Source organism: Zootoca vivipara, chromosome 12 (assembly GCF_965207765.1).
Source record: "Zootoca vivipara chromosome 12, rZooViv2.hap1.1, whole genome shotgun sequence".
In the NCBI taxonomy this organism is placed as follows: domain Eukaryota; kingdom Metazoa; phylum Chordata; class Lepidosauria; order Squamata; family Lacertidae; genus Zootoca; species Zootoca vivipara.
In genome coordinates this window covers 29,419,884-29,440,776 of record NC_142595.1, presented here as the reverse complement: position 1 = coordinate 29,440,776, position 20,893 = coordinate 29,419,884, and the positions used below count along the sequence as shown (strand labels likewise).

The window sequence follows — 20,893 nt, the reverse complement described above, 5'->3', positions numbered from 1 at the left end:
TAGTAGCATGCATGAACAAATTTCTATACTGTTTCGGTAGAGTTCTATAATTCCCAGAAGAAAAAAATAATACTTAGCAGTAACTTATTTTAAGATAATGGTATGTTATCTAAATGGAGTTTAAAGCTAAGTTCTCCTTTAGATGAAGATTTATTATTACACTATTGTGTTCACTTCTTTCTTTTAAATCTACATCCCACAAAAACCACATCCAAATCAGTATTAGATAACAAATATAAGTTATCAGAAGAGGGCTTAAACCTATGCTTATCTTCCTGTTTTCTTCTAGAAGCAGCAATCATTTTAATGATGGATGCAAAGATAGGCAATGAATCCTCTGTCTCTGAATTTCTACTCCTGGAGTTTTCAGCTGTACGGGAACTGCAGATTCTACACTTCTCTCTGTTCCTGGTATTGTACATGGCAATTGTATTTGGGAATCTTCTCATCATCTCTGCCATAGCTTTTGACCACCACCTTCACACTCCTATGTACTTCTTTCTGATGAACTTGGCCATACTGGACCTAGGGGCTGTTTCAGTCACTATCCCCAAATCCATGGCCAATTCTCTCATGAATATCAGGAACATATCTTATGCTGGATGTGTTGCTCAAGTTCTTTCATTATTTTTCTTTTTATCATCTGATACTGCCCTTCTTACAGTCATGGCATACGATCGCTATGTTGCCATTTGCAATCCCTTACAATATGAAATGGTGATGAACAGGGCAGCCTGCAAACAAATGGTTGCTGGTGTGTGGGTTGCTGGAATTTTCAATGCAGTCATGCACACTAGTACAACTTTTGCAACCCCTTTCTGCTCAAACATTGTCAATCAGTTTTTCTGTGAGATACCACAGTTACTTACACTTGCCTGCTCTAATTTATACCTTACAGAAATCGGAGTCTTGTTGGTGAGCATAACATTTGTGTTTGGATGTTTTGTCTTCATCGTCATCACTTATGTACACATCTTTACTGTGGTTCTGAACGTTCCATCTGTTCAGGGAAGGAAAAAGGCTTTCTCCACTTGCATACCTCACCTTGTTGTCTTCTCCTTATTTAGTTTCACAGGATGTTTTGCTTACCTTAGGCCTCCTTCAAAAATTCCATCTGATGGTGACTTTGCAATAACTGTGATATATACCATTGTACCACCCATGTTCAATCCAATAATTTACAGCATGAGAAATAAAGAGATTAAAAATGCTGTATCAAAGCTCTTGGGTGTGAAGCACTCTTCTATTAATATCTTTTCCAGGCTTTTCCTGAAAAGGTTCCATTTCTCTCTGTAGGTATAAGCATAGCGAACTACAGAGATATCACAACCAGTTCCAGCTTCTAGATAAATTTTGATATGCAGACTCAAAATCTTCCGGGTGTCAGAAGGACATCTTGTGTTCTTCCTGCTTAAATGTATCATCAATAATTTTGCATCTCTGATCACAAGACATGTTAATCATACATTTAGAGAGGGACTGTCTATCATTTAGTGCATGTCTAACCCTTTAAAGTAGGTTTTCTTGGGAAATGGAGCAGTGAAAGAAGAAGAAAACCTCTCACATCTTTGGTTTCTAGCTATGGAAGAAGCAAAAGTGTGGATGAGCCCTTGTTTAGGGACCTGGGGTGAGAAGGACCTGTTCTGATTAGATTTACGGATTAGCTGTAGAGGGCAACCCAATTTGCTTCCCTGAAGCTAAGGGGGAAACTCTAGAAGGGGCTGTGAGATTCTTGCTAGGCAGTGAGACATATGTCCAATTTAGTTGGAAATAGTCTATCCTGAGACTAGTTTTAAACAAGAATGCTAACTGGGGCTTAAATGTTCTCTGTAAAGAATTTTTGCCTGAAACCATTGCGACCCACATAAGTAACCTTTCTAAAATGAAGTGTTGTGCCTTAAGAGAGTGACTATTAAGTTTGAATCCTCAATGAATGTATATATATATAAAATTCTATCTTTGTAGCAGAAGAGCATCCTCTTTACTTTGAGCCTTTGGTGGGAGATAGGTGGACCCAGGGCATCCTTCTAATAAGTAGAACACCTGGCTGTTTTTTTTACTGACAAAGAGTTAAAACACATGTCTCCAGTGTTGTTACTAGGAGGTGTTGTATATTTTAGAAACCCAGGAAATTGGTCATGTCACTCACCTCCCACCCTTAGTGGTGAGTCTGACACAGCGGCCACTGATATAATTTCACAAAAACTTAATAAAAGATAACCACATCCTTTTGGAAAATATAAGACTGGAGTTTCACACAGGGGAAGTAATTCCACAAAGGGGAACGGAGGTCAACTTCCCAGAACTGATAGAGTTCACTCTATTTGTGAAAGTGTATGCGAATATAGAACCGTTGCTTGGAGCAAAAATTTGCTATACTGTGGAATTCATTTAAAGATGACACGCAATATGCCAAACAAAAGACATTCACATTGAAGCCAGTGTGGTGTAGTGGTTAAGAGCAGTAAACTCATAATCTGGGGAACCGGCTTCGCGTCTCCGCTCCTCCACATGCAGCTGCTGGGTCACCTTTGGCTAGTCACAATTCTCTGAAGTCTCTCAGCCTCACTCCCCTCACAGAGTGTTTGTTGTGGGGGAGGAAGGAAAAGGAGATTGTTAGCCGCTTTGAGACTCCTTCAGGTAGTGATAAAGTGGGATATCAAATCCAAACTCCTCCTCTTCTTCTTCTTCTTGAACAGAGGTACCCTTATGTATTTTGAGGAATGGGCAAAGTGAATGATGTATATAAAATCTAACAAATATAGCCAAAAAGACCAGTGGCACATGTTCCTTGCAATGTTCCTAGAAGTACTCAAATGTATGGAATCTTTATGAATCTTTATGAATAAATGAAAAGAACTTCATGCTCTGTAGACATGGTAACATAGTTTAAAGATTTGAACACAATAGTCTGATTAGTTGCTTCAGAGAAGGCATTTGATGTAGGGATATTATTATTTTTTTAAAAAATTGTTAATTTGTTAATTTATTTATTAGATTGTCAGTCACTATATTTTGCCCAGGGCCAAGTCAGCATTGATACACATTAAATCCCACAAAAATATGGACACTCTGGAGACAAATAGTATGTACTACAAGGCCTCTCACTGACCCCAAAAGCAACCATGCACAAATTGAAAAAGAGGTGCTGGCCCTTGTATTTGAATGTCAAAAAAGTCCACACATTTATATATGGGAGATCGGTATTAGCAGAAGCAGATCACAAATCCCTTGTCTACATTGCAAATGGTGGCTTCAAGTATATCCTTCCAACTTTTTTCTCTCTGGTGGAACACTATGGTATTTCCTTAGAGGAGTTGTTGTTGTTGTTATACTATTTGTTGGATTTAAATACCACCCTTCATCACAAGCTCTCATGGCAGTTCACAAGATAAACACCTGGGTGAAATTTAGAGCATTGACCAAAACACAGCAGAAGGGAGGGAATGGAGCAGGGAACACAGAGCCAGTCATACCTCACACAGCTCTCTGTACCATGAAAATGAAGAAAAAACATTGTTCAAAGCTGCAGCTATGAGAGAAGCAAGACCCTCTTGGGGTGTTAATGCTGTGAACCCTGCAATGTAGGCTCAGGTTGTATATATGTGTAAATAAACCATATAGCCTATAGACTCCACAGTCTCTACTGCACCTCATTCCAAGGGAATCACAAACCCTAGGTAAGCACCTGGAACCTTTGAGATCTTGCACGGCTCAGGGATTGGGGTGACATGAAGCAATATATTAAACAGCCATATGTTATTTCAAAGGTACAGAATACATATGCGTTTTGGATAGCATTATAAGAACCTGAATTAAAAAAAAAACCGACAAAGGAAACACAGTGAGTGTACAGTAAATGGGAGTCTCAACACATTTAAAGGTTTTTTCTTTGTAGAATGGGATTCAATTTTAGTTTGCATCTTGAATTCCTTTTCAGAAGCAAAATAGGGCAAAACCTGGTGAAAATCAGATGATTGGCTGCTTTGCCACACCTCGCAACATTTCATTATTAACATTTTGTTTGATAATAGAGGAGGCTAGAATTTCATCTCTTGTTGCCACCTTTTACTTCAGTATGCAAGGTTTTGTATTTGAAAAAAGTTAGTGGCATGTCATAAAAAGGACTAGGGCAGCCATTAGGAAATATCTACTTTCCCACTCTTCAAAAACAGCTTAGCTGATTTTCTAAATTGTATTAGCTCTTGGTTTTGTATTTGTGGAGAGCCATCGTGTTTTCTGCTGCCTGCAACTTAAGTGTTTTCCACCTAATTGGCAAATTCAGGCGTATTCTCAGGGCATCATCATCATCATCACCACCACCATCATCTACTTTTATTGCGCTAGCCATAGGCCATGGCATCATTCAGAAAAATAACAAAAGGAAAAACAGAAATAACCATAAAAATCATCAGACACCTCATATACAATATAAACCACAGTCACAACTACTAAGATTGTTTGTTGCATAAAATAGAATAGCAGAAGATTCTCTAGTAAAATGTCCCAAGTTAAATATCTGAATCCCCTTTTTAGTTGATCACTATTTTATCTAGTGCTTTCCTCCTGATCCTCTTAGCTGCCAATGCATAGAGTGCTGCTCGGGGCATCATAGTTGCCAAATTCTAGATAGATTGCATAAAAATGGAGATGAAAAATGAAAGAAAATATGAAACTTGTGAAAATTCTGTACATTTGGTTGAGTATTATTACTTTACCTTTAAATGAGTGAGGGTGCAGTCCTTTCATTTTTCTTTATTTGAAATAAATGCACAGAATCGGTGATAGGTCAAGTCAGGCATCCCCAAACTTCGGCCCTCCAGATGTTTTGGACTACAATTCCCATGATCCCTAGTTAACAGGACAAGTGGTTGGGGAGGATGGGAATTGTAGTCCAAAACATCTGGAGGGCCAAAGTTTGGGGATGCCTGGGTCAAGTCCCTCCTCTTTTTGTGCTGATCTTTCCCCCCTTTTTTAAATGAAGAAAATCTCTGCATTTCAATTGCATCCATTTTGTACACTTACTGTACACTCTGCTCTTGCAAAATACACATTTTTTTTAATTCTTTGCCATGACATCCCCCCCCAAAAAAATAGTTTTGTAAATAAAAATGTTTTGTGAGCACTTCTTGCATTTGGAAACTTTATTGCAGAAGCCAGGGGAGGTACAAAATATAAGCAGGAGCTTCATTCTAATCTATCAATCTATGTATATTAAGATGAATTTTAGTCCATACTATAGCATATTCCCAGCGGATTTTACAGGAATTTAAATTAAAAAACATAAAGTAAAAGAAAGAACCTCGGACAAGCTAATGGCAGTGACTCTAAAACAAGAACCTATTGAATTTTATTAACAATTTGCTTGGAAATGAGCAGTGTATCTAGCTATAGCTTTAAATATAATGGAATATAATTTGTCTTGTGTTTGTGGAAGCAATGAAGAACAGCAATCCTTCAACCTACTCTACAATAAGTGACTATTGCTAAATTTGTGTGTTCTGACATCTTAGAAAATCACTGGCATTGGCTAAGTTTTAAAGCTCTTTACTTCCTCTACAATACATATCACAAAACATAGAAACGCAGATCAATGTTGGCTAAACTTGCGCGCAGTGGATCTCCATGGATTTAGACAGAAGGATTTGTCCAACTTACCTGTACGTTACAGAGACTGAACTTGGGACTTTCCCCATGCATGGTATGTGCTTTACTAGAGCTGAACAAATGTATTCTTGGCCATAATTAGGGGGAAAATCCCAAATTACACGCCCGTATTTCTCTCTAGATAAATACCATCAACTAGGGTGACCAAGTTACAGGTAGGTAGCCGTGTTGGTCTGGATCGAAGTAAAATAAAAAAATTCCTTCAGTAGCACCTTAAAGACCAACTAAGTTTTTATTTTGGTATGAGCTTTCGTGTGCATGCACACTTCTTCAGATACACTTCTTTAGGGTGACCAAGACAGTTTCAGTGCCATGACCAAACTTGAACCAAACTCAAATGGCACACGAAAGCTCATACCTATGACAAACTTAGTTGGTCTCTAAGGTGCTACTGGAAGAATTTTTTTATTTTGTTTTGACTGCATCAGACCAACACAGCTACCTACCTGTAACAAACTCAAATGGATACAACTCAAGTGTATTAAAGCACTTTGTTGCCCAGGTGCCCCAACTGTGTATGTACATACAACTTACATACAACACCTTCAAACACCCCCATTCCTGTCCCCAAGGTTAATCCAATAGCTACCAGTTTTACTACGAACTCAAAATGAACCAATCTTCAGGCTTCAATTTCATCCCAATTATCTGTCAATAAACCAAAATGAATTCAGTAGAGTTTACTTCTGAGCAAACATGGCTTGGATTGCAGAAAAAATTGTTCAGATTAATTATATTTCTATCGATTTATAAGACTATCACAAAGAAAGCAACATATCCATGTATATGTCCATATAAATAAATCTAATTGTTATTCAGAAGGAAGAGCACTTGTGCAAAGATTTAGTTTACCCATCCTGCCCTCTAACATTCTCCACCCCAAAGAAACCCAGCAGAGTAGTTTGGGAGTTGGAATGGGTGAAACCATCAATTTAATTTTCTCTCAGCTTCTCATTTTTGCAATTTTAATTTCAGTTCTCCATACTTCCATGTTGCTTTACACACACACACACACACACACACACACACACACACACACACACACACACTTGTGAAGTCAGATTGCCAGTGCAGATTTCTAATACATATGTTGCATGCAATTTTGTGTAATATACATAATTTGCTAAATTCAAAAAACCCAATGTAATTAATTTCTGCATGCTAGTTTGACAAATATATGCAGTGACTTTTTTTTCCTGCGGGGACGCAGGGGTACGCATTCCCGTAACATTTTGTGAATCTAAGTTTGGCCTTATTAAGGGGCAGTATTTTAATATTAGTAGGAAAATGAGAGTACCCCCTAAACATTTTTTTTATAAAAAAGCACTGATTATATGCATCTTATGCACATTTTAACAAAGAGTAAGCTGTAAAACAGGACAAAGGCCAGAATTAAGGGACATCACACAAAAGTGGGCGCTAAAAACCTGTGTAATAGCCTGGAATAAGTGTGAGACACAGCTTACACAAACATAATTGAAGACCTTTTACCCTTTTCAGTATTTACAGCACTGCCTTTTGGATGTTCTTGTTTCTGAAGCTATAGCTAATGGGATTCAGTAGTGGTGCCAAAACAGTATACAATACAGCAGAGAGCAAATCCATCGTTGTAGAAGAAAATGCTTTAGAACTCATATATGAAAACAAATCTGTGCTAATAAATAAAGAAAAGACAGTCAGATGGGGGATGCAGGTAGAGAATGCTTTATATCTACCTTGAAAAGATGGGATTCTCAGCACAGCAGAGAAGATGTAGCCATAGGAAACAAAGATGAACCCTCCACAAAATGAATCTACTCAGGAATACTCTGTGTGTGTGTGTGTGTGTGTGTGTATCCTAATGAAAACAAATCAGACATTGTGTGTGAAACTTTCCTAATATACACATTTTATGTGGAAATTTTCCCAATACACATCTATTTGCAAATCACTATTACATAATATAATACATTATTATGCTATTTTCAATGACATTTGCATTGTTATGAAATGCACAGGAAATGTGATGAAAACACATCAGACATTGTGTGTGAAACTTTCCTAATATACACATTTTATGTGGAAATTTTCCCAATACACATCTATTTGCAAATCACTATTACATAATATAATACATTATTATGCTATTTTCAATGACATTTGCATTGTTATGAAATGCACAGGACTTATGATGTGTATGAGACACCCTGCAAGAAATCATGCCAGAAGACTTCTCATTATTTTCGGTATTTTCAACACAGCCTCCTGGATGTCTTTGTTCCTAAAGCTATAAATAACGGGATTCAGTAATGGTGGCAAAACATTATACAATACAGCAGAGAGCAAATCCATTGTTATAGAAGAAAGCGCTTTAGGTCTCATGTATGAAAACACAACTGTGCTCATAAATAAAGAAAAGACAGTCAGGTGGGGGGTGCAGGTAGAGAAAGCTTTATATCTGCCTTGAACAGATGGGATTCTCAGCACAGCAGAGAAGATGTAGCCATAGGAAACAAAGATGAACCCTCCACAAAATGAATTTAGTATAACCCCAATGGCAAAAATCAAAATTTGGTTAAGCTTTGGGTCAGTACAAGAAATCTTTAGCAACTGAGGGACATCACAGAAATACTGCCCAATAATATTGGACCCACAGAAATCTAGCCTGAAAGTGATAATGGTTTGAAACAATGAATGGATTGGGCTGATTATCCAGGAAGCAGCTGCCATTTGGATGCAGGCATCCCAGTTCATGATTAGCTCATACTGCAGAGGATGGCAGATTGCAACATAGCGATCATAAGCCATGATTGTGAGCAAGGCAAGCTCAGAACCTACAAAATTCACAACTAAGAAAACCTGTGCAACACAGCCAGCAAAAGAAATCCTTTTGTCATCTGACAAGGAAGCAGCAATGGATTTGGGGATAGTGGCTGAGATGTAGCATATGTCTGATAATGATAGGTTGCCTAGAAAGAAGTACATAGGAGTATGCAGTCTGTAGTTCAGGGCAACAGCAATGATGATGAGGATATTCCCCACTAAGGCTATTAAATAAATGGAGAGAAATATCACAAAGTACAAAAATTGTTCACTTGGGTCACTGGAAAACCCCAACAGAAGAAATTCTGTCACTGTAGACTGGTTGGCCATCTTGATTCTTTGAAACATTTCTTAAAAAAAAATTCTAGAAGAGTAGCTCTCTTATTGTGTTTTAGCAACAGCAGCAAAGCAGTTGTTACACCTAAAATTAGAAAGGAGTTAATGAAAGTCTGTTGGTTGAGGGGAATATGCAGGCAATTGTATGTGGGGTTTGCCCCCTACTGTATCTCAATATGATGTAATGGGTGATGCCAGCAGTAAACATTCAACTGGCACCATTGATTCTCCCCAGTACTCATAGAATTTTAGAGTTGGAAGGGAACACTGAGAGCATCTCAGGAAAGAGTCATCTTGGTTACATGTCGAATCAAGAATGAAAATGTAGAATCAACTCCTAACTGTAGCTTATGATAGCAACCAATGAAAGATCATGATGCTTTGATGAGAGCTCAGGGTTTAAACCCAATCTCCAGAATTTTGAAACACCACATTTTTATCTTCTCTTCCCTATAAATGTAATCTATTTTTATCATAGAATAGTCATGTCTGCATTAATCTTACTGCTGTATTAAACATTCTGAGGTCTTTGCAGAACTGAAATATGAGTACATTCCAAGTCCTAGTCTCCTCTGAGGATGGACAAATTGTGTTCCACTCACCTCTATTTTTGACTGGAAGAAGAAGGTCAAAATTCTGGAGTGCAGTCTTTAGTAGAAGATATAGATTTTATGACAAGGAGGAATCAGTTCAGCCTCCCTGCTGTCTGTCGTGTTTCAGAGAGTCACTCCTTGGAGAATTTCATTAAATTTCTGTAGTGTTTCAGAGAATCACTCCTTGGAGAACCTCACCATAATGATTTGCAGGTCCTGATTTACACAACAAGGAGTGCAATTGTCTTAATAATAATAAAGTATTGTATATATTGTGGCAGTCAGAGTGTTGAACTTGATTAACTTATGTATCACTGCAAAAAATCTTTTGTAACTGAGGTAGGTCACAAAATATTGTCCTATGATATTGGTCTCACAGAAATATAGCATGAAACTGAAACTGGATTGTGTGTGGAGGTTCCCAAAAACCACCCCTCAAATAATTCACACCATAGACAGAATTTTTGTTTAATGGTTTTTGGCATGAATTTGGCCACAACTTTTATTGAAATACAAATATAAAATAAGTGAGTGGTTGCATAGGCATTGGTTCTCCAACTGTCACCTAAGGACAGAAATAAACTCGCCTTGTCAACAAGGGGAAACCCTACAGGGAGAGACAGGGAGTCGGGTCCAATAGGCTCTCCCCTCTCCCCTCATGCTCCCAGGGGCTCATGTGTGTTGCTGGCCCCCGACTGGGGTTATGGACACTGCATAGAGCCCCTGTATTCCTGGCCAGAATCTCCCCTAACTCAGGCATTAATTCTCCAGCTGTCCCCTAAGGACAGAACTAAACTAGCCTTGTCAACAGGGGAAACCCTACAGGGAGAGACAGGGAGCTGGGTGCATAAGCCCTCCCCTCTCCCCTCAGGCTCCCAGGGGCTCTTGCGCGGCCCTGGCCTCCGACCGAGGCAGTTACGGACTTGCATCGAGCCCCTGACTTCCTGACCGGAATATCCCCAACTCAGGCATTAACTTTTGGGGCCAACACAGTCAACAAGACCCCTACCGTGTTTCGCCGAAAATAATTCACCGTCTTATATTTATTTTTCCTCAAAAAACACACTATGGCTTATTTTCAGGGGATGTCTTATTTTTTTCCTCCTCCTCCTCCTCCTGCCGCGGTCAGTATTGCTGCTGCGCCTATCACTATGTCTTATTTTCAGGGTATGGCTTATATTCATTGAATGCTTAAAAATCCTGCTATGGCTTATTTTATGACTACGTCTTAAAATAGGAGAAACAGGGGACGTATGGGGAGCAAATAATTTGGAACAGGTCTTTGATTTTAATCGGAAGCAACTGATTTGGTTAAAAAAACTTGGGAAGCATCCAAAGCAAAATGATATGCTATGCAATAGGATGTGGGTGTGTTAGGTGTTCACACCTTGGCTAGAGATGAATTAGGAATGGCTGAAGGACTCTAGCTGGAGTTCATGTGGTTTGAGAAACAATACTGTTATGGGTTTGGAGAGGGGACTGTATGCCTGGGCCCCCTTCTAAACCCTGGATCCAGGAAGTGTTAAAATCTAAGCAAGGATTCACATTGCGTGGACAGGTGGAGTCCCCCAAACCTCCAGGCGACCCCCTGAGCAGAATAAAGACGCAGGGCAACATGCTATAGGATTCAAATTGGCCACAACTTTATTAAGATTCAGATGTAAGGAGACCTTGGCTCAGGCATTGGGCGTTAGCCTTCCCACTCCCCAGCCGGGGTTCTGGGAGGCTTCGGGGTCCTCCACATGTATGGGGGTTGGGGCTGGCTCTGGAGAACTTATGTTCAAGCAGAGAGAGCCCATCCCCAGTTCACCGCTGCTTGAATGGGGAAGTGATGATGCCTATTGGCATGGTAAAGGCTTCCTCCAATACCCCGATCATTTTGCTGCAAAGGGAGTGAGGTCTCCGCCTCACGCCCCTCCCTCTAGGAAAATCGCCAAAGAATTCCGCCCAAGGCCTGACACTGCCAAAGTTGTGACATACTGCTACAGGAAAGGCGAAACCTGCCAATGCAGGAAAATTCCTTTCTGACTCTTCAACAGCGGCCTTGACATAGCAGTGCCTGTGAACCTGTAGAGAAAAGGTTAACCTGCAAAAGAACTTGAATGAGGGTGTGGAGGGTGGGAGAAGCTCTGGAAACAACTGGTGCTTGGAGGTAAGATTCAAATTCTATTGCGTGAGCCGGACACTCCCTCCCCTTACCTGGCCACCCCCTGGCAACACCTCTCCAGGCATGATTGGATGCTAGGCTTGGGTAGGCCGAGACCCCTGGCATCCTACCTGGGAAGGCGGTGCCAGCCCCGAACTACCAGGGAGTCACCCTCTGGGGTCAGGGGGCTGTGTGTGACCATGCAAAAGTCCCCCCCCCTATTGATGTGTGGAGCAGTCATTCCTAGAATAGTCCGGCTACCTTCCTGGTACGGTAATTGGCCATTAAGGTAACAAAAAAGGAGAGGCTCTCTGCCAGCCTGCAAATGGGTGGGACCCCTCCTTCAACTTCCTGATAGTTAGAAATACAATGGCGAGAGTTGAGGGTGGGATAATGGGAGCTAGAAACTGGAAGAAGCAGGCTGGGAAGCTGGAAATACAGAAAGATGCTTGATTTCTGTTTATATTCAAAGCTGCAGCTCTGAGAGAAGCAAGACCCTCTTGGGGTGTTAATGCTGTGAACCCTGCAATGTAGGCTCAGGTTGTATATATGTGTAAATAAACCATATAGCCTATAGACCACACAGTCTCTACTACACCTCATTCCAAGGGAAACACAAACCCTGGAACCTTTGAGATCTTGCACGGCTCAGAGATTTGGGGAGGCATGAAGCAATATATTAAACAGCCACATGTTATTTCAAAGGTACAGAGATATGCGTTTTGGATAGCATTATAAGAACCTGAATTTTAAAAAACCAACAAAGGAAACACAGTGAGTGCACAGTAAATGGGAGTCTCAACACATTTATAGGATTTAAAGGCATAGCGGCCAATCATCTGATTTTCAACAGGTTTTGCACTATTTTGCTTCTGAAAAGGAATTCAAGATGCAAACTAAAATTGAATATCTACTTTCCCACTCTTCAAAAACAGCTTAGCTGATTTTCTAAATTGTATTAGCTCTTGATTTTGTATTTGTGGAGAGGCATCGTGTTTTCTGCTGCCTGTAACTTAAGTGTTTTCCACCCAATTGGCAAATTCAGGAGTATTCTCTCTCAGGGCAGCATACAGCGACGTCTTAAGCGCCCCTGTCGCCATGGTGCGCCGGATCTCTCTGGCGCCATTCCGCCCCGTTTCCCAACGCGGTGGGCGGATGGGCGTGGCGCTGCTTCGCGGCGGGCGGGTGGGCAGACACAGTGCGATTTCTCCGGTGCCCTCCCGCCCCGTTTCCCAGCGCGGTGGGCAGGTGGGCGCCACGCGCAGCTGTGTAGCGGACCGGCAGACCGGCCGGCCAGCGGGCGGGCGCAGCTCGCGGCACCCTCCTGGCGGGATGGCGCCATGGTGCCCTGCACCACCGGGGGTCTACGATGAGCCGGCCCTGGCAGCATAGTTGCCAAATTCTAGATAGATTGCGTAAAAATGGAGGTGAAAAATGAAAGCAAATGCATAGCTGCCAAGTTTTCCCTTTTCTCGCGAGGAAGCCTATTCAGCATAAGGGAAAATCCCTTTAAAAAAGGGATAACTTGGCAGCTATGGCAAATGTGAAACTTGTGAAAAATCTCTACATTTGGTTGAGTATTATTACTTTACCTTTAAATGAGTGAGGGTGCAGTCCTTTCATTTTTCTTTATTTGAAATAAATGCACATAATCAGTGATAGGTCAAGTCCATCCTCTTTTTGTGCTGATCTTTTTTCCCTTTTTAAAATGAACAAAATCTCTGCATTTAAATTGCATCCATTTTGTATACTTTCTGTACACACTGCTCTGGTAAAATACACATTTTTCAGTTCTTTGTCATGACTCCCCCCCCATTAGTTTTGTACATAAAAATGTTTTGTGAGCACTTCTTGCATTTGGGAACTTCATTTCCGAAGCCATGGGAGGTACATAATATGAGCAAGAGCTTCATTTTAATCTATCTATCTCTATATTTCAAGATGAATTTTTAGTCCACACTATAGCATGTTCTGGGACGCAGGTGGAGCTGTGAGTTAAGCCTAGGGCTTGCCCATCAGAAGGTCGGTGGTTCGAATCCCTGCGACAGGGTGAGCTCCTGTTGCTTGGTCCCAGCTCCTGCCAACCTAGCAGTTTGAAAGCACGTTTCCGTGTGCTGCTCTGGTTCGCCAGAAACGGCTTAGTCATGCTGGCCACATGACCTGGAAGCTGTATGTCGGCTCCCTCGGCCAAAAAACGTGAGATGAGTGCCGCAATCCCAGAGTCGGTCATGACTGGACCTAATGGTCAGGGGTCACTTTACCTATGCACATTTTAACAAAGTGTAAGCTGTAAAACAGGACATAGGCCAGAATTAAGGGACATCACACAAAAGTGGGCTCTAGAAACCTGTGTAATAACCTGGAATTAGTGTGAGACACAGCTTACGCAAACATATTTGAAGACCTTTTACCTTTTCCGGTATTTACAGCACTGCCTCTTGGATGCTCTTGTTTCTGAAGCTATAGATAATTATGGGATTCAGTAATGGTGGCAAAACAGTATACAGTACAGAAGGGAGGAAATCTGTAAAGGAAAACACTTTAGTTTTTGTGTATGAAAACACAGCTCTGCTAATAAATAAAGAAAATAGTCAGGTGGGGGTACAGCAAGAGAATGCTTTATATCTACCTTGAACAGATGGGATTCCCAGCACAGCAGAGAACATGTAGCCATAGGAAACAAAAATGAATCTATTCAGGAATACTGCACCAAGAATCTTAGGTAAAAAAAACCGTCAAAATTTGCACCTAATCCTCAAGCCAACATAAAGCAACCAAAGTGAACTTGTATGTGTGTGTTTGTGTATTATACGGACTCAAAACAGCTACTACTAATAAACAAATTAATAATTCTGATACTCTTTGAACTGAACTGATATAGCTCTTTTAAAAAAGAAATGCCAACAAAATTCATCATGCACCCTGACATGCATGACCTAGTAAGTATGGTGCTAGAATAACACACCTCTAAAACATTATATGAAAAACTCAGGACAGAGTATTGGATTCAAATGTGGTCCAGAGACCTCATCACTTTTGCAAAGACTTATTCTACCCTTCTTCCCACCTAACAACCCCACTCAAAAAGAAACCCAATTTAGCAGGCTGGGAGTAGCAAGGTTGAATGTGTCAATTTCATTTTCTTTCCATTTCTTAGCATTCGATCCAGTTGCTCACGTTTCCACATCGTCATACTGTGTGTGTGTGTGTGTGTGTGTTTGTAATGTCCTAATGAAAACTCATCAGGCTTTTTGTGTGAAACCTTCCTAATAGAAACATTTAAATGCAAATCTGCCCAATACACTTCTATTTCCAACATACAATTACATAAAAAATGCATTTTTAAGGTATTTTCACTGACATTTGCATTTTTATGCAATGCACAGGACTTGTGTATGAGACACCCTGCAAGAAATCATGCTAGGAGATTTCTAATTATTTTCGGTATTTTCAACACAGCCTCTTGGATGTCTTTGTTCCGAAAGCTATAAATAATGGGATTCAGTAGTGGTGGCAAAACATTGTACAATACAGCAGAGAGCAAATCCATCATTGTAGAAGAAAGTTCTTCAGGTCTCATGTATGAAAACACAGCTGTAATGATGAATAAAGAAAAGACAGTAAGGTGAGGAATGCAGGTAGAGAAAGCTTTATATCTGCCTTGAACAGATGGGATTCTCAGCACAGCAGAAAAGATGTAGCCATAGGAAACAAAGATGAACCCTCCACAAAATAAATTTAGTATAATCCCAAAGGCAAAAATCAAAATTTGGTTAAGCTTTGTGTCAGTACAAGAAATCTTTAGCAACTGAGGGATATCACAGAAATACTGCCCAATAATATTGGACCCACAGAAATCTAGCCTGAAAGTGATAATGGTATGTAATGATGAATGGATTGGGTTGCTTATCCAGGAAACAGCTGCCATTTGGATGCAGGCATCCCAGTTCATGATTAGCTCATACTGCAGAGGATGGCAGATTGCAACATAGCGATCATAAGCCATGATCGTGAGCAAGACCAGCTCAGAACCTGCAAAAGTGAAAACTAAGAAAACCTGTGTGACACAGCCAGCAAAAGAAATCCTTTTGTCATCTGACAAAGAAGCAGCTATGGATTTGGGGATTGTGGTTGAGATGTAGCAAATGTCTGATAATGATAGTGTTATGTACTGAGCTGAATCCTAGAACAATAGGATTCAGAATCAGCGGGAGCTACCCAATCCAACTCCAGGTGGAAGTGAATCCGCAACCTGATTGGCCTGCTGGAGCAGCCAATCAGGCGGCTGGCAGAAGTGAATCTGCTACCTGATTGGCCTGTAGGAGCAGCCAATCAGGCTGCAGGCAAAAGTCAATGCACAATATAATTGGCCCACAGGTGTAGCCCTGAAGTAGCCAATCACGCAAGGCCCATTGTGTAAATAATGTATATAAGCAGATGGTTTTGGGAAAAGAGCCATTCGTCTTCTCTTCTCCTCCTTAATGACTATGCGCTGAATAAAGAGCATGAAATTCACTCTTGACTCCGAGTATATTTCACTGGCGACGAGGGTGGGATTCTTGGCAGGTCTGGCAGTGTTGGACCCAGGCCTCTATCTCTCTGTCAATCCCCGGCCACCACACATAACTCCTGGCAAGGGCCTTCATCCTCACTACCCCTGGGTGTGTCTCGTGTAGGGCTGTGAGGACCCTTTTGCGGAGGGGCTGGGGAACAACAACCCTGCTTCCCCATAACAGGCACCCCTTGTGGGCCGACAGTTCATGTTTGCGGTTTGTGTAGCCAGCGAATTCTGGCCCGGGGCTGCTGCTGGGCCATCCTCGCCACACCCAGTCCAGGACCCGGGAGATGACCCTATCTTTTGTGGAATGGTGCGCAACTTCGTGTGCCTGAATGGGTCGGTCGGGAAGCAGCTCCAGGGTCATAACCTCTTGCGCAGGCGCTGGGTCGGGGCCTGTTTCTGGTAGTGGTAGCCTGCTGAGGGCGTCTGCTTGGCCCATCGCCTTCCCAGGGCGGTGGATTAGTGCATACTGGTAGCCGGCAAGGAAAATTGACCACCTGAGGACACGTGGAGACAACACTTGGGGGGTCTGCTTCTCAGGGGCAAACAGGCCAAGCAACGGCTTGTGGTCAGTCACTATGGTAAAGGGCCACCCGTACAAGAAATCATGGAATTTTTTTACGCCCTTCACGATTGCCAGACCCTCCTTGTCAATCTGTGAGTAGTTTCGTTCGGCTGCAGCAAGCGTCTGGGAGAAGTATGCCACCGGCACCTCTCTTCCATCCGGGAGTTGGTGTCCCAGGACAGCGCCGATGCCATAGGGAGAGGCGTCGCATGCCAGCACCACTGGCAGCCTCTCGTCGAAGTGTGCCAAGACCGAGTTCGAGACGAGCAAGTCCTTGACTGCCTGGAATGCGGCCCTTTGTCGCTGGCCCCACACCCAAGGGGCCCTTTTATCTAGGAGTCTGTGTAGGGGCTCCGCTACCGCTACCTTATGGGGAAGGAAGGCATGGTAAAAGTTCAATAGTCCCAAGAATGACTGAAGTTCGGGCTTGCTCTTGGGCGCTGGGGCCTCACAAATGGCCCGTACCTTGTCACCGGTTGGATGGACCCCTTCTGCGTCCACCTTAAATCCCAGAAAGTCCACCTGCGGCACTCCCAGTAAACACTTTTCCCGCTTCACCTTGAGGCCCGCCGTCTGGAAACGGTGCAGGACGGAGCGGAGGCGGTCCTCAAATTCCTCTGGTGTGGGCCCGGCGATCAGTACATCATCGAAGAAGGGGGTGACACCAGGAATCCCTTTAAGGAGAGAGTCCATTAGATTCTGGAATATGCCTGGTGCCACGCTAACGCCAAATTGCAGCCGCTTTACTCTGAATGCCCCTCTGTGCGTCACAATCGTCTGAGCCTCTGCTGTGGCTTCGTCCACATGCAACTGTTGATACGCTTGGGCCAAGTCCAGTTTGCCAAAGATTTTTGACCCAGCCAGGGTGGCGAGGACATGGCTGACCACTGGCACTGGGTATGCATGGGCCGTGAGAGCCTTGTTTATGGTGCATTTGTAGTCTGCACAGATGCGGACCGAACCGTTAGGCTTGACGGGTGTGACAATTGGAGTTTCCCAGGGGGCGTTGGGCACCGGCTCCAGCACTCCTTGCTCCACGAGCCGGTCCAATTCCTCGTCTATGCGGGGTTTCAGGGCGAACGGGACCCGGCGGGCCTTGTGCCTGATGGGTCGTACAGCGGGGTCTAGCTGTAGGGCAATGGGGGGTCCTGTATATCGTCCCAATGCCCCATCGAAAACCCCTGGAAACTCTTTGCATATGGCGTCCACGTCCACTTGTAAGCTAGTGCGGTTCACCCCGGTAACGGCTAGCCCCAGAGGTCCAAACCATGCCAGTCCCAGTAAGCTAACGTAGGGGCCCTTAACTACCAGCAAGTCCAATTGTTGCTTTCGCCCTCGATATTGCACCCTGAAGGTCCCCACCCCCATAGTAGGGACCTTACGTTTCTGGAAGTCCCGGAGGGTGAATGGGGCCGGCCTTAGTTTGGGACCCCCATTAGGGCACAGTTCCCTTAATGTTCGGGCCGAGATTATGGATAGAGTTGAACCCGTGTCCAGCTCCATGCGGCATGGGGCTCCCTCTATCTGTACCTCTCTATAAATTTTCTCTGTGCTGGGATGGGGCAACTGGAATACCTGGTAGTCCGTGATCTCCGTCGAGTTGCCTTGGTGCATGGTGCCGTGTGACCTGGGGCTCCTGGGTCGGTCATCTGATGCTTGTCGACGGGTGAGTCGAGCCCGACACACCCGGGCGATGTGTCCCAATTTTCTGCACTGCCTGCACTCTGCGTTGCGGAAACGACAGGTCCTCCTCTCGTGGTTCTCCCCGCAGCTTGCACAGTTCCCTCCTTCTCGTCGAGGCTGCTGTGGTGTGTGTGCTGCTTGAGTGTGCCGCTGTACTCGGTGTACTTCCTCCCTGTCAGATTCGGATTCGTCGGTGAGGTCTTCGTGGTAGACCCTCGGTTGGGATGGCGGGGCCGGTCGTGCCTCTTGCGTTGACCTCTCGGCGGCTTCGGTTGCCAGGGCTTCCTCCAGAGCAATCTGGAACGTGAGGTCTTTTTTGGCGTAGAGGCGTCGTTGCAACATCTCGTCCCTCAGGCCACCGACGAGGCGGTCACGAAGCATGTTCTCCAATTCTGAGAAGTTGCATAACCGGGTGGCTTGGCGGAGGGAGGTCACAAACCCAGTTATGGTTTCCCCCGGGGCTTGCCGTTTTGCGTAAAAGGCATTTCGGCAAGCTACCACCGAGGGCTGTGGTGAGAAGTGCTCCTTCAGCCGTTCCATTATTGTTTTGTAAGAGACGGTAGCGACATCTCTAGGTGCAAGGAGAGCCCGGGCGATTTCAAACGTCTCCTCTCCACAGACGCTGAAGAATGTCGCCCTCTTCATGGCATCGTTGGTGACTTCTTTCGCTTGCAGGAGGAAGTTGAAACGGGCGGCGTACCCTTCCCAGTCCAGCCCTGGGAGTCCGCCCGACATCCATGGTCACGCTTGCACGTGGACTTCGCCGGCCCCTTCCAGGGAAAAACATTCTTCATAGTGGTGGATTCCTACACCAAATGGCTGGAGGTCGCACTGGTACCATCCACTTCTACGGCGGCAGCCATCAGGGTACTACGTAAGCTGTTTGCAACCCACGGGCTCCCTGACACCCTCGTCTCGGACAATGGAACCGCATTCACGTCAGAGGAGTTCCAGACCTTCACAGCGCAGAACGCCATCCGCCACATCCGCTCAGCACCATTCCACCCTGCCACCAATGGCCAAGCGGAGCGCATGGTGCGGACCACCAAGGACAGCCTCCGCCGCATGACACAAGGGGACTGGGAATACCGCCTTGCCGCATTTCTTCTAGCACAGCACAGCACCCCAAGCACAACGACGGGCCGGAGCCCAGCTGAATTACTAATGGGCCGGCGCCTTGCAACTAGACTGGACCGACTTCACCCCGACAGAGCTCAGGATGAGGTAGTGGTGGGGAAAGGCAGGAACCCCCGGACATTTGTGGCCCAGGACCCAGTGTATGCAAAGAATTTTGGGGCAGGCCCAGCATGGGTACCCGCCACAGTCACCAAGGTGACCGGTCCCGTGTCGTACGAGGTACTAACGGAAGGGGGGCAATGTTGGCGCCGCCACTGCGACCAGCTACGGCGACGATTCCCAGGAGGAACCCGGGAGGAGAGCGGGACAGAGGGGTCCCAAGGGGACAGCAGGGCAGTGAGGCCTGTAGAGTGAGAGGGGTGGGCAGGGGAAGCAGAAGCAGTAGGCACAGAGGGACGCCCCGAGGCTGGAAGGACACCGGAACCAGAGCTACAACCTAGTGGTTCAGTGGCGCCAGACCAGACAGCCCTGGCACAGCCAGCAGCCTCGGAACACGAGCCAGAACCAGAACCCCTGACCAAGGAACAGCCCAGGCCACAACGCACACGGAGGCGGCCAGCAGACCTTGGGGACTACGAATGCAACTTCCCGGGCAGGACTGGAACTTAGAGGGGAGGGGTGTTATGTACTGAGCTGAATCCTAGAACAATAGGATTCAGAATCAGCGGGAGCTACCCAATCCAACTCCAGGTGGAAGTGAATCCGCAACCTGATTGGCCTGCTGGAGCAGCCAATCAGGCGGCTGGCAGAAGTGAATCTGCTACCTGATTGGCCTGTAGGAGCAGCCAATCAGGCTGCAGGCAAAAGTCAATCCACAATATAATTGGCCCACAGGTGTAGCCCTGAAGTAGCCAATCACGCAAGGCCCATTGTGTAAATAATGTATATAAGCAGATGGTTTTGGGAAAAGAGCCATTCGTCTTCTCTTCTCCTCCTTGATGACTATGAGCTGAATAAAGAGCATGAAATTCACTCTTGACTCCGAGTATATTTCAGATAGGTTGACCAGAAAGAAGTACATAGGAGTGTGCAGTTTGTGGTTCAGAGCAACAGCAATGATGATGAGGAAATTTCCCACTAAGGCTATTAAATAAATGGAAAGAAATATCACAGGGTAAAACAGTTCTCCTTCTCGGTCACTGGAAAATCCCATCAGAAGAAATTCTGTCACTGTAGACTTGTTGGTCATCTTAATTTTTTAATATTTCATCGAACAATTTCTTGAAGAGTAGATCTGTTATTGTGTTTTAGCAGCACCAGCAGAGGTGTTTGTAACACCTAAAATTAGAAAGGAGTTAATGAAAGTCTATTGGTTGAGGGAATATGCAGGCAATTGTATGTGGGGTTTGCCCCCTTTCTCAATATGAGGTAATGAATGATGCCAGCAGTAGACATTCAACTGACAT

At 44.1% G+C, this 20,893-nt stretch overlaps 3 protein-coding genes across 5 annotated transcripts; 1 reads left to right on the top strand and 2 right to left on the bottom strand.

The window, feature by feature from the left end:
• The first annotated feature begins 306 nt into the window (after nt 1-306).
• On the top strand, nt 307-1,296 carry LOC118078909 (olfactory receptor 14A16-like). Its single transcript, XM_088654625.1, has one exon. The coding sequence runs from the start codon at nt 307-309 to the stop codon at nt 1,294-1,296; it is 990 nt and encodes a 329-aa protein (XP_088510751.1).
• Nucleotides 1,297-7,863: 6,567 nt separating this feature from the next.
• Nucleotides 7,864-8,817, bottom strand: LOC132592923 (olfactory receptor 14A16-like). The gene has a single exon (XM_060281158.2). The coding sequence runs from the start codon at nt 8,815-8,817 to the stop codon at nt 7,864-7,866; it is 954 nt and encodes a 317-aa protein (XP_060137141.2).
• Nucleotides 8,818-14,959: 6,142 nt separating this feature from the next.
• Nucleotides 14,960-20,676, bottom strand: LOC148683884 (olfactory receptor 14A16-like). 3 transcript variants are annotated; one of them, XM_088656298.1, is made up of 2 exons: nt 20,477-20,676; nt 14,960-15,695 (listed from the first exon to the last, which is right to left on the bottom strand). In XM_088656298.1, exons 1-2 carry the CDS (start codon nt 20,674-20,676, stop codon nt 14,960-14,962), a joined length of 936 nt encoding a protein of 311 aa, XP_088512424.1. The 3 variants fall into 3 exon arrangements, with proteins under 3 accessions (XP_088512424.1, XP_088512423.1, XP_088512422.1); XM_088656297.1 differs by having other exon boundaries at nt 14,960-15,699; nt 20,481-20,676; XM_088656296.1 differs by having other exon boundaries at nt 14,960-15,715; nt 20,494-20,676.
• Between the last annotated feature and the right edge of the window lie 217 nt (nt 20,677-20,893).